The following is a 14,127-nucleotide window of genomic DNA, read 5'->3' as shown; positions in this document are numbered from 1 at the left end:
TAAGACAATTCTACAGTTGCATAATTTTCCGCACATGGAAAGTGCGTTCAAGTACAATCTTAATTGACCAGGATAGCCAGTTTGCATGCATCAAATGTTCGGTGGTTCTTCCAAGAAATTCCGTCTTCCTCCAATAATAAAATCTGGCTACACATGAAGTAGCCAATAATGCTGAAAGCGACGTTAAACACCAACACATAAATCAATACATCATTTTTTGGGAAGAAATTTTGAAATAAATTAATCATCAATGTCAAAATATTTCGTTTTGTGGTATTTTTTATCAGAATATTAAAACTCATACTGTATACATGCTATATAAGGCCCAGACTAATAATTCATTGACATAAATGTATCTTATTCATCACTTTCTTCTTTCAAATCAGCGTTGCTCTTATTATATCTTCCTTTAGAACTATGTGTAACGACAGCCATAAGGATCGTACAGAGAAATAACATTACTCCGCAAACTAAAGTCTGATGTAGAAACATTTCGTATCCATAATTCTGGTATAAATATCCAAGCAACCATCCATACACCATTGCACCAAATGCAGAACTTGTTACGATAAAAGCGATTGCCGTTCCTGTTAAATTGATAAAGAAGTTTCCCCATCCCATTCCACTTGGGTATAACGGAGATACAAACATGCCCAGAAATATGCTTAAAATCCACAACGCCTGCTTGCTGTGTCGAGCGAATATCTCTAACAGTACTGTAGTCACCAGTAAACCGAAGGATTCGAGTACGACTAAAATACGTACTGGTATATATCTACTGGTTATTAGTCCTGCCAGTCTAGATAGTGTATAACTAATGGCAAAAGCAGTGTTCAGAATTGACCCATCGTCTCCCGAAAAATTCAGTTTATCTATGGAGTAACTTCTGAGAAACGTTTTAATGATTATCTCTCCACCAATAGTATTGAAGAAATAAAAGAATAAAAGTCCCATTATTTGTACACTATACAAACGATTTCCACCAGTACATTTCTTTGGATCAATAAATTTCGTTAATTCTTTGATTTTGATTTTTCCTCTGACTGTCTTGATGGACACATGTGTTATCTGTCTGTAACAAAATTGATAGAAAATAAAAACAGTAGCTACAGATGCAACAATGATTGCAACGATAAGATAGCCGGTTTTGATTCTCGAGACTTTCAAATACTGACTAATTGTTTCATTGTCATGTTTCATTCGGATATGTTGATCTGTGATATTTAGAACCTGTCCAATAAACGACGTTTCATTTGTACTATCAGGTGACAAGACTGCTAAAAAGGGATTAAGTATCAATGGCACTATAATTGCTCCAATGCCATATCCAAAATGTAAAACATGTAACGGTCCTGTTGCCTTTTCTTTCCATATCCCAATTAAAATAGTTTGACCAGCTATAAAAAAAAAAGAATACAGTAATTTTTATAAAGTTAATATGCTTCTTTTATTGTTCTCGGCAATGGTAAGATAATGTTTTTATTTTTATTTTTTTTATTTTTTATATATAGATACAATTAACACCAACTAATCCAATATGTTGTAAAATCGTTTGTCAGGATTTATTTAACTTATAAGCCTCAAAGAATTAACACACGAATGCATACTAAATACAACGACAGATACCGTCGAGATCATTTGCATATCGGGCATATAATTTTCCGATCGAGTACAACATTCACCTATATATCGGGCACATCATTTGCCTATTGAGAAAAACATTCACCTATTTGCTTATCATTCCCCTAACGTTCACATCATTTGCCTAACGACCACAACATTCACCTAGCGTTCACATCATTTGCCTAACGAGCACATCATTCACCTATCGTGCACATCATTCACCTATCGGGCAGACCATAAAGCTATCGGGCACATCATTCACCTATCGGGGACATCATTCATCTATATATCGATCATATCATGCACCTATTGGGCACATCATACACCTATCGTGCACATCACACACCTATATATCGGGAACACCGTTCATCTATATATCGAACATATCATTCATCTATTAGACACATCATTCACCTATCGGGCACATCATACACTTATATATCGGGCACATCGTTCATCTATATATCGAGCACATTCATCTATCGTTCACATCATTCACCTATCGGGCACATCATTCACATATCAGGACCATCATATACCTATCGGGCACATCCTTCACCTATAGGTTACATAATTCGCCTATCAGGCACATCTTCCACATATCGGGCCCATACATTTTTTTTGTAGTTTGACTATCGGGAATATCATTCACCTATTGGGTAATTCATTCTACTATCGGTCACATCATTTGCATATTTGGCACATCATCTAACTATGGGGCACATTATTCGCCTATTGGGTACATTATTCACAGATCGGGTAAATTTTTCACCTTTTTAGGCTCATCATTCACATATATTGGGCACATCTTTCTCCAACATGTATCAGTCCAGAGCACTCCCCGATTGTTTGTAGGATTCTTGTTTGTTGATCTTTAGTTGAATGTGTTATGTAGATTGCGTGTTTGTCTTTTTTTCCAGCTGTTTTTCTTCGAATTGTCATTGATCATCCTTGTTTTGGTTTCCTTGGTAGTAGTATCATACCTTTCGCATTGATAATTTAAATTTGGAAATCATTCTTTTCTAATTTACGCTACCGTATTTGATACTACGTGTAGGTGTGCATCTTTCTTATACATTTATCTACTCACCTATATTTTGTAAACCTGCGCACATGCCCCTTATACAAAACAACGCCCACAGTACCCCAAACAAGGGTGTATACGGAGTGAGCAGTGTAGCCAATGCAGATACAGATAAACATAGAGCCACCATTAGGTCACAGTATCTGCCAAATCTATCTACCAACGGCCCACCTAAAACAGCTAATATAATGTAGCCAACACTAGACCCAACCATCGCACGTGCCATTACTTCATAGTTTGAATTAGTAAGAATGATCAGATCTTTTAAAGTTGTACCAGTAAGCTCTTGTTCTAGTCCCTAAATGATTACAAACAAATATGTAATGCAATTATTCTTATCTATACTAATCAAAGTTTCTGTCATCTTTTCTAGTTATCAAATCAAAAAGTAAAAAACGCACAAAAAATTCATTAAATGGCACGAATTAAGCTTTTTACGCGTTTTCAGATTTTGTCTAGTTGATAATTTTTGAAATTTTAATTTACTCTCAATCTGTTATAGGTCTTAAGGCAATATGCCAAATGATTTTGTATACATATGATACATAATTGATTCATAGCCGAACACGTTTACTCTCCCGACATAACCAGTCTGGCTCCACTTAAATTCATGCTATTCCAAAAAATAGAAAACAACACGTTTAATAATTTAATGCGTCCGAAGCGCTTTTCTGGATTTACCTTCATCAGGAACGCTCAAAGTCAAACATTTGAAATCCGAAGATGTGTAAGTACCGAAAATCGTTGAAGAGCTATATGTCAAAATTACCTAAAATAAATAGCCAAATTCATCTAAAGCCAACTTTGCCTGAGGGAGTTGAAACCTTAGTTTCATAATAATTTATAAACGGACAATTTTAATAAAGTTTGTTAAATCATGTCAGTACCGAAGCACTGACTACCGAGCTGATGATACCCTCGGGGACTGATAGTCCACCAGCAGAGGTATCGACCCAGTGATGTAAAAAATAGAAAACAACACGTTTAATAATTTAATGCGTCCGAAGCGCTTTTCTGGATTTACCTTCATCAGGAACGCTCATATAGTGTAAGATGAAATTTTGCAATATTGTATACGAGATTCAACCAAAGTGCTAATTAAAATACATTTATTTCGGTATGTTCTGATTGGAACACTGTAAATCCTTAAAATAATCTACAAAAATAACAAGAGAAAGTATAGAATACAACAATAAAATCAAACAGAACATCTAGTTGTGTTAACAGTTATAACTTAGTGGTTAAAGGGAAATAATAATTTTAAGAATATTTTGTTGTTATACTTTCTCAGTACCTAGTCTATACATAGTTGTATGCACATTTTTGTACACACGGTAACTTCGTCAAACATAATTTTGATTATGGTAAATGTTGTGAGGACACAAGAACCGTCTTCAATTTTTCCTTATGTGCGTTTCCGTGCTACAGTTTTATTCTCTAAAACTGATGTTGTCATTTGTCTTTAATGAAATGTATAACAAGAGTTGCATCCCGTACATCATGGATACAAATATTTCAGAACTCCAACTGAATGTGTAGTAGAATAGAATATACCGAACTGCAAAATAAAAGGAAAATAACCGGCAAAACCCTCTCTTTTATGTATGTAAATTCACTAAATAGTACTGTTGATCATTATCATTATATTTTTATTTTTGACTAAATAAATCGTTTTCTCATATTCATTTTATAAACCTACCAATGCAAACATTGAACATATCAGAAATAAAGTTTTGACGATCTTTTCTCTTTTGGTATAGTCTTCTGACTCCAAATTGTCTTTTGTATGCCTCATCTCCATGTCGTTCATCTAGATATAATAGATCAAAACTTTAGATAAGTTATACATGTATGTAAGTATTTTACGTAATCATAAGTATTCTATTGAATCTTCAACGGAATAATTTATAATTATTAATGAATTATTATTAAAAAAAATTAAGAAATATGAACCCTTACGCATCCAGAGTAACATGTGTATTGTCGAATTACTTATTGAAAAACTTTTGCATTCAGTTGGTACAATGTACATTATAGTCCTGTTTGCTGATCTTTAAAAGCTAATGTATGCTTTTGTATATACTTTATAATAAAAAATGAAGATTAAGCATGAACGCAAAGAATGTCGAGACAATATGTCGACAGAGTTCAAAAGGATAGATACACTATTTAAGTATTGTCAAAAGACATCAATGGCATCCCCCTTTCTCTTCGTCTGGAGGAAAACCAGTAATTAAAACCCATTATTTTTTTTTCAAATAGTATTTAATTATCATCATACATATAAGCTATTGTAGAAATATCAAGCAGCCGATTTCCAAAAAGAGGAAATTTAAAATCGAGGGAATACACCTAAATCAAATTTTTCTGTAAAATTAATGTTTTCAAAAATGTTGAAATATTCGAAATATCAGGGTTTTATTCTAACCCCAGGTATAGATTGTGCAAGTCTGATTTGGCAAACATTTTTGAAGTGTTTGTTTTTAATGCTCTTTAATTTGGCCTTTTTAAATGTTCTTTTTTTGCGAGTCACTTATGAGTCTTATGAAGCCGAATCACGTGTCTGGTGTGCAAAATAATAAGCCTGGTATATTCGATAATGTTTTTAACTAAGAACTTTAAGCTAGTTCAATGCCTATTTCAGCTAACAAATAATATATCTATGTATCAGAATAAAACAAAATATGCGTATTTATGTACATGATTTATCTCCCTTTCTCCAGGTAAGGACAAATGCACGCATCATTAGAAATGATTTGGCCGATTTGTACATGTGCTGTTACAAATTAAAACTTAATAAGAAAGAATTCGAAGTTTTTAAGTTTAAATTTGTAACAGATCGTTTAAAAAAAAAGAATCAAATCAATGAAATTTATGCTTTCATACCCCCTACAGAGTTTATACTAGATCTTACTTGTTTCAGCTTTGTTTCTTTTAACGAAAAACTGCTTTATGATGCAAATTATTATTTTTCTATCGGGGATTAAAATTTTCATTAACAAATACTTACCGTAGTAATCTTTTTCCTTTAAAATTTTAAAGATGTTGAATTTTAAGCACTAATAAACATAACCTGACCGATATCACAAATAATCATTGATCATATTTTGGTATCTATCTTAAACTGAGAGCAGAATAAAAAAGGAAAAAACCAATTTTCCTCTTTTTTCACTCTTATTTCTGACAAGTGCAATTAGAGGCTAAATTTGGACCAGAACGTAATAAATTTATTCTATAACCCATGTATTTGAGGAAAAATCATGTAAAACAAAGACAATTCTGTTATATTAGTATTTATTTGTTACATTTCAAAATAAATTTATACTGAATTCTACACTGAGCATTCAATTTTCAGTCAACTCTCTGTAAAGGATGCAACATAGAATAAATGTATTCTAAGCGCATGGAGGTTTCTGTATGTGATCATTTATAAAATACATTTATTATATAGAGCCTTAATATCTATAATTCAAGAAAATCATAGAATAAATTTATTCTACATTCAATGTCATTTATGCTTATAATAATATTTAAAATAAATTTATTTTGAAAGTCCAGTAATCTGTATGGTGAGGCTGAGACACAGAATAAATTTATTTTACATTCAATGTCATTTATGATTATAATAATATTTAAAATAAATTTATTTTGAAAGTCCAGTAATCTGTATGGTGAGGCTGAGACACAGAATAAATTTATTTTACATTCAATGTCATTTATGATTATAATAATATTTAAAATAGATTTATTTTGAAAGTCCAGTAATCTGTATGGTGAGGCTAAGACACAGAATAAATTTATTTCACATTCAATGTGATTTATGATTATAATAATATATAGTCAGAATAAATTTATTTTGAAGTAAAGTTATGTGTATGGTGAGGCTGTGACACAGAATAAATTTATTCTAGATTCAATGCGATTTCGGATTATAATAATATATAAAATAAATTTATTTTGAAGTAAATTTATCTGAGTGTATGATGAGGCTGAGTCACAGAATAAATTTATTCTACATTCAATATGAATTTTGTTTTATATAAAAATATATAAAATAAATTTATTACGAAAGTACAGTAATTATGTTAAGGTTGATACACAGCATGTATGTTTTCTACATGGAAATTGCTTAATGATTATTAAATGATATACAATGTATATGAAAAAAACTTTATTTTGAAAATCCTTTGAAAATGTATATCTTTTTTTGCAACACTGGTTGTTTTGATAATTGTGAATTTTTATAATCTTAAAAATATTTCATGATAAAATTAAAACGATTTAAAAGAAAATTCCAACGGTATTATTTATTATAGAAAAAAAAATGATACAATAAATTGCTTCGCCAAGTGCAGCTGGATACGATGGCAGAGGTCAAACCCTAAACAGTTGGAGCAAAATTGGACACAATGTTCGTGCATGATACAGGTCTGAATTTGGATTGTAATTAGATGTTTGATGCAACATAGGTTTCTGACATAGAATAACGGTTGCCAAAGAACTTAGAATTGGTTATATCATTTGAATTTACATTCAATTTTTGACTTTTGTGCAATACACTATGCTGTTGCGAATTGCAACCCCCCCTTTCCCCCCCAAAAAAAAATGAAAAATAATTTACCTCTTTTTTATGCTTTTGTCGTTGCTATTTGATCCCTCAACCTAAAAAAATATATACCCCTCCCCCTTTTTTGGGCAAAATGATATTTGAAATTTTCTTTTCAAATTTCTGAAATCTGTAATGAAACAATATAAAAGTTTTAAAATAGAAAATGACATACCACATAATCATTGCTAACATTAATATTACTTAATCGGCATGTTTAAAATAGTAACTTCGAAATTCTAAAAATTAATTGTTACATACGATTATTAAAATAATTTCATTTTAAGAATATAAAATGGTATTTCTTCTATTTAGAATATCAAAGCAGGTTTCGGCAACCATATCATAACAGTTAATGTTTTTAAATAAATAAACAAATTTATCATCATCAGACAAATCATTAACCAGGAAACCTTTGTTTTTCCCCTTTTTTGCCCCTAATTTCTAAACGGTTTGAGCGATAAACCCCAAAAGCCAATCCAAACCATCCCATTGTGGTATGGAAATTTGTGGTATAATTTCATAATTTTTGGCCCCTTATTCATAGTCTGTTTTTGTGATTATAAACTTTGTGTGTTTAAATTTGATAGATTTCTGTTTACTTATACTAAAGTTATTGTCCGGAAACCAAATGTCTTCGGACGACGTTGAAATGTGTTTTGCAGTCATATGAAAAATACATGAATTATACCCTTTTTTCTCTGTCAGTTTCAATATTATTTAATATTCCATAAATATTGCAGTTATGATTACATTTTGTTTGTCCAGTTTTTCTTATCACATATATTCTAGTGGAACAGTTCAGAATGCATGTAAAACAATTGCTATATTGCCAAAAATCAATTTCCTTATCGTTTCGATTTATCATGTGATGGCATACAAACAGTTCAAAAATACATCCAAGTCTTTTTTGTTTGCTTATATAATCCTGAACATTTTGTTCAATGTTTTGTCACTGGTCATCTGTTAGAATGATTTTAGGGTTTTTTTTCACACAAGAGACAAGCTTCGTTATAATGCATCTGGTACTTATCGTTTAGTAATCTGGTCTTTTAGTGAAATACAGATCTGTTACAGTAGTTGGAATTTTTCATCTTCAAACTCTTATCTTTGTAAATGTCAACATTTTATCTTCTAATATTCCCAAATACATGTTTCCATTATTCCGTTCAACCAAAGCCATCTGAAAGATCAAATAAAAAAATCCAGTTCGTATTAAAAAAAAAAGGAAATATGTCTATGGCCTACAAATGCCCCCGCTCGGAAATATGCATGTGTCAACTTCCACATTCAGATACATGTACAAGATTCAAGTAATTAAGACTGTTTTGTGATTTTAACATTCGGCTGAGGCAAACTAAAGTTAGTGCCCGGAAACGAAAAAATCAGCATTTTTTATGTTTATAAATGGCCTTAACTCAAGAACGGTAGAAGTGAGGCCACTCAATTTAAACCTTGATCTGTGAATTATGGTAATATGCATTGTGTATACGATTTATTACATTTGCTTGAGGCAACTAAAGTTAGAGAACAGAAGCCAAAAATCCAGCAGTTTTTAAGTTTATAAATAGGCATAACTCAAGATGGTAAAAGTGGTGCCACCCATGCAACATCTTACACTAACCTTATCAAAAACTTTAACTTGTAAAGTAAGCAAATTTTTCAGAGAGAATATACAAGGACTGAAGGAGCATCCGGATCTTATCGCCGTATAAATAAGATATGCCAATGATTGTACAACTGCACATCACATATCAGGCCCTCGCTCTAAAATTCATAATATATTCCTATTTATAGATTAACCGATACATTGCACGCATTCTTAAAATAATGACTTTTAATTCACTAATAACAATTCCGGCCGAACTACAATTGTCAAAATATGAATTATATTAGCACTTTCAAAACCTTTTGCAATGCGATAAGAAAGTGCACTTTTTATAAAACAACAATTATGATTCTTAATTTCAGCATTCTAAGATACTTCTTTTAAGCCAGTTAAAATTTTAATCTTTTAAATTACCTCAGTAGATCTCCAAATGTATCCTTCACTAAAGTTCTCTGTGGTTGTAGTAATTTCTGCCATTTTGTCTGCCTTCTAAACTTTGGTGTTTCTTTTAAAATTCCTTTAGATAGAAGTGTCTGGTGACCTATAAAGAATAGTGTATTATATTTTGACTGAAATGGTCATATTATCCATGAAGATAAAGAAGTTTCGTCAGTTATTCTGTGTGCCAAATAGATTGCATAAGATTGTAAGTACAGTTCTTTAGGTACTTATGAAAATGTTCAAAACTAGTTTTTACATAAAATAGTCTCTTGGTCGTTTATTTGTTTTGGTGTGTTATTTTTTCATAGACATTATGAGTATAAATATCCTTTTGTATTCAGCGGCGGATCCAGTTATGGTTCTGTGGTTTGAACTCTTTTTTAACGATCAATGGTTTTGAATTGGAACAAATGACTTTGTTTAGAACCCTCATTTAGAAATGGCTGGTCCCGCCCCTGTGTATCTTTCACTTTTTGCTTAAATAATAGGTACATGTTCCATCTTTCTATGCAACAATTTCACAGCAAGTGTGCCATAACAACTGTCCTAAGACTAAGCGTAAAGAAAGTGAACTTTTTATTTTTTTTAAATGTTTAAAGATTACTTCAACTTTCACTCGTAGTAAATAATTATGAGATTACAAATTAGAAACATTAGAAGGGGGGGTAGTTAACGATAAAACTGAGTCTATAATGGCGATGATTTTTTAAAAATTTTTAAGCTAAATTTTATATATTCTCCAATCAAGAGGTGGGGGTCACTGCTCTATCATGGACTTCGTGTTTTATCAAAACGTCTTTGTAGTATAATATTCACAAATAATTAATATAAAATAACACAGAAGTTTACTCTCTAGCTCATCTAGTCCCAAGCACCATGTCAGGCATTGTCATTACTAATGTCTTCTAATCTGATTAAATTAATTACTAAAAACAAATAAATGTCTTCTAATCTGAGAAACAATTTCATCATTTAAACGAAATCTTTTACTTATGATAACGTTGATTCTCCACAAAGTAATATCAATAGAACCATACAAATAGTAAGCAAATACATGTTTTCAGATACCATCTTCAATATAAAAAAAAATCACTTCATGAAAAAAATAACTTGTTATGTGTTCCTCTCCTAGCTTCGAAGTGTATCCAAAATCAAAGATGTGGAACATATTTTATCTGACATAATCATTTGGTAATTGATGCAATTAGTGTCTCCAGCTCTTTTATGCCCGTCTTGAACATAAAATACTAAATATAAAATAAACAACTCTCCCAATGCTCAGGTTAGTTGTCATATTATGCAACATAGTTTATAATAGAGAACCCAATGGGTAAAACATAGAACTTCTTTTGTCACACAAAACACTGTCAAAAATCCAAACATACTATCCACACTGATCTGTGTCCACACTTGTAGTATATTAATTTATCTTAGTGATATAACAAATTGTCGGAGTAGTATAGTCAAATTTCGTTATAGTTCGTTATAGTATAACCTATAAACATTTCCTTCATGATATTTATAATACCTCTTTCCTTAATGATATGATTATCGTTATCATAGACAGTTGTGGCGTTCCATAAGTGTTATATTCCAAATTGTTCTCGTTTGTTATGCATTGATCGATATTATTCTTATGAGGTGCTATCGTAAAAAATTATGCAAATTGATATTCGCAGATTCGGATCGATCGAGGATTTGAGAAGGGGCATAAACAAAGGCTTGTTAAACGTCTAGTATGTATTGAGCATAAATGTCGGGGATCCCAGTATCCATGCCCCCCACCCTAAACCAACCTCTAATATACCGAGCAAAACTAACCTCCAATTTCTTGAACTGTGAGGAATGTTTCATAAACGAAACTGGAAGAGTAGACTATCTCGTCTATGTTCAACTTCCCTCCTTTTAATGTCCACGTGTCTGTCATCTTCGGTGCATGTACATGTACATAGAGAGAAATACCAAGTGATCATAATAATATACAAAATTACAGATCAGTGTCCTACGTCTTGTCATTAGTTATCTTGTGTTTCCATTTGAAGTCTTCTCGACATGTGGTAACACTAGGGGGCCTACAATCGACGTACGCGTACATTACATATAAAATTGATAAGGCTTTTAAGCCGCGTTTGTTGTAATTAGTACTAATTATTTTAACAGCTTCTGATAGATATGCGGCACTTGTTTGCTAACATGAATGAAACAAATCGAAGGTTGTAAATTATGTGAATATGTGTCATTTCATAGAGGTTATTAATGTGTGGTCATTTTATATCATTTAAATAAAATAATATGTTAAACAAAAAATGGACAACTACAAAAGTATATTGGTCTGGATGGATGGTCCATCGATTTTGTATTCTTTTAATTTAAAAAAAAAATTCTATGCTTTATAATTTTGCTCATTATTCTCTATCTGTCAACTCAAACAAGACCTCAAGTATTGTTACCGATAAACAGGCGTTTGGGAATGTGTACCATTTTGTCTTAACCTTTCTTTTATTTGTTTTCAAAGATTTATTTTTTTAATTTGCGACGTATTGACATTCAAATCTTTGATCCAACCGTGTTATCTGAATAGAACTCCGACTAGGTCACACTCACGACTTGAAAGTAGGTATGTGCTGCTGACTGGGGAATAGAATTGTCTTCATCTACCAAAATACATGTAGTAAATTGTAAAACCCGTATAAAAAGCTTACCACACTTCATCCCGGTCTACCCTTATTACAGGTATTCCCCATGGTATGTATTGTTTAAAAATAGCTTCTCGTTCCGTGCATGCATGCATGAACTATTTAACACTGCAATCTGTCGATCAATCGATTTTAAAGAAAAGATGTATGATCTTATATCAAAACAATGCATAACGCCACCCGTTCATCTTTTTCTACAAAATGATATATGTGCAGATCACACTGCTGACATTACTAGACTACATATATGACACTTCGTCTATAACTGAGGGTGTGGATGGGGGTTTACAGAATAGAGAATAATGAACAAAAAAATAGAAAGAACAGTAAGAGAAAAATGGTCTAAAATTTGACCCCATCCTGACCCTCGTACTTGTGAGAACGTATATATAGGTTGAGGCCTTGCCCTCCATGTATTCAAAGTAAAGTATTATATTATTTTGATTATGAAATATTGTGATAAGAAACGGTTGCTTTTTTCAATCGATCTTCAAACCCTTTGCCTTGAGTCTTGGTGCTAAAACCGAAATATTGATTTATTAGTGTTCAACGTAACTTTCAGCACTATTCAGGACTTGAACATAATAACAATAAATCCAGTAGATAGGTTCGTAATGAAATATCTTCATTGACTTTGTCTTGTGTAAAAAAAGTTCTCTTTAAATCCCCGCAGGTTTAATCAACTTTGTAGTAAGCGCTTCGGTACTTTCATAGTTTATAGAATTTTTTCGTTAATTCGCCATTTATCATTTTATAAGTTACATATGAAACAATTACCCGGATAAATCATTTCAGAAACATGATAGTGTTTGTATATTTTATAAGAGGATAACGAAATTTGAGAATTATATTTATTAAGATTGATAACCATGATGGAGCAAACCACTTTTTTATGTCCCTTTTTTCCCTTAAGGTGCTCGCGTCATTATTTATATAAAGAATGATAAGGATGACGATAATATCGATGTCTAATGTCCAGTGGTAACTATTACATACATACACCCAGAACGACAATTAACATGCTTATGTTATCAACACGTTTTGTACTAGACAAACTGAGTCAGATTTTTTGACGCGTTTTTCTGAAGATACAAATAACTCTGCAGGAAGACATGCCACTCTGCCAAGACACATTATTCTAACTTCAATCGTACTAAGTCTGAGTCTGATGTCAGATGATGTAACCAAAGAAAATAAACAAAATAACAATAATACCTAAATGACAACAGACTTTCTTGATCTTTATTATGTGTTTGGTAGGAGCAATGTAGCATATTATATCATGGAAAAGCCATTGTTTTTTTTACTGATATCAGGAACAATAAGCTAAGTCTACAGTGTAGTATTCTGGACGTCAACACAAAAACAGCATGCAGATATATATATGGGGGATAAGTATACCATTATTTACACATCAGAATGTTATACCATAACTTTGGATACACCAAACTAGGTACTTCATATCTGAGTAACAGGCAATGTAAGCCCTCAATTTTATAGAATTAATTTATAGCTATATTTGTATCATTTGTATTAATCTGTCAAATGTGTGTGTTCTACAAGGATCAGCAGTCTTTACCCTTCCATTTGATACATGTATCTATATAACTTACCAAAAATTATTCTGCATATAATATAGTTTGATTTTAACACGTAAGAACTACTTTGTTTTAAATAAGTACTTCTTTCTTTTTTGAACGTGCCCGAAATGGTGGTGTAACATCTTACGAAGTCTATTCAAAATTTTTTGCAAACTTATTTCGCTCTGGCTGGTGGTAGGGGCCGTCTTACACTTGCAGTGTGATGAGATCCTTTTTGTTCCATGTTGAAGGTTTAATGTGACTTTGAGTTTAAATACAGCAATTAAAGCGCTGTTCCTTTGCTTAATTTTTTATGTGTTTTTTTAATGTGCTTATATTCATTTTGTGTCACGGATCGATACCCCATATTCTTTTGTTTTTCTATGGAAAAAATGTTCCTATACAAAAAAAGAAATATTGGTATATTCTTTTTTCTTCGATTTTTTTAATAACGTAAATGATTTTTAATTTTAGAAATTAAACGAAAA

The 14,127-nt window shown here is 31.7% G+C and overlaps 1 protein-coding gene across 1 annotated transcript; it reads right to left on the bottom strand.

The window, feature by feature from the left end:
- Positions 1-283: 283 nt before the first annotated feature.
- LOC139500992 (sodium-dependent glucose transporter 1B-like) lies at positions 284-4,513 on the bottom strand. The gene is made up of 3 exons (XM_071289931.1): positions 4,407-4,513; positions 2,714-3,005; positions 284-1,397 (listed from the first exon to the last, which is right to left on the bottom strand). The coding sequence occupies exons 1-3, from the start codon at positions 4,506-4,508 to the stop codon at positions 358-360; spliced, it is 1,434 nt and encodes a 477-aa protein (XP_071146032.1). The 5' UTR covers positions 4,509-4,513; the 3' UTR covers positions 284-357.
- Between the last annotated feature and the right edge of the window lie 9,614 nt (positions 4,514-14,127).

This window comes from Mytilus edulis, chromosome 13 (assembly GCF_963676685.1).
Source record: "Mytilus edulis chromosome 13, xbMytEdul2.2, whole genome shotgun sequence".
Classification (NCBI taxonomy): Eukaryota; Metazoa; Mollusca; class Bivalvia; order Mytilida; family Mytilidae; genus Mytilus; species Mytilus edulis.
The sequence above is the reverse complement of the archived record's forward strand: the minus strand, read 5'-3'. Positions and strand labels throughout refer to the sequence as shown.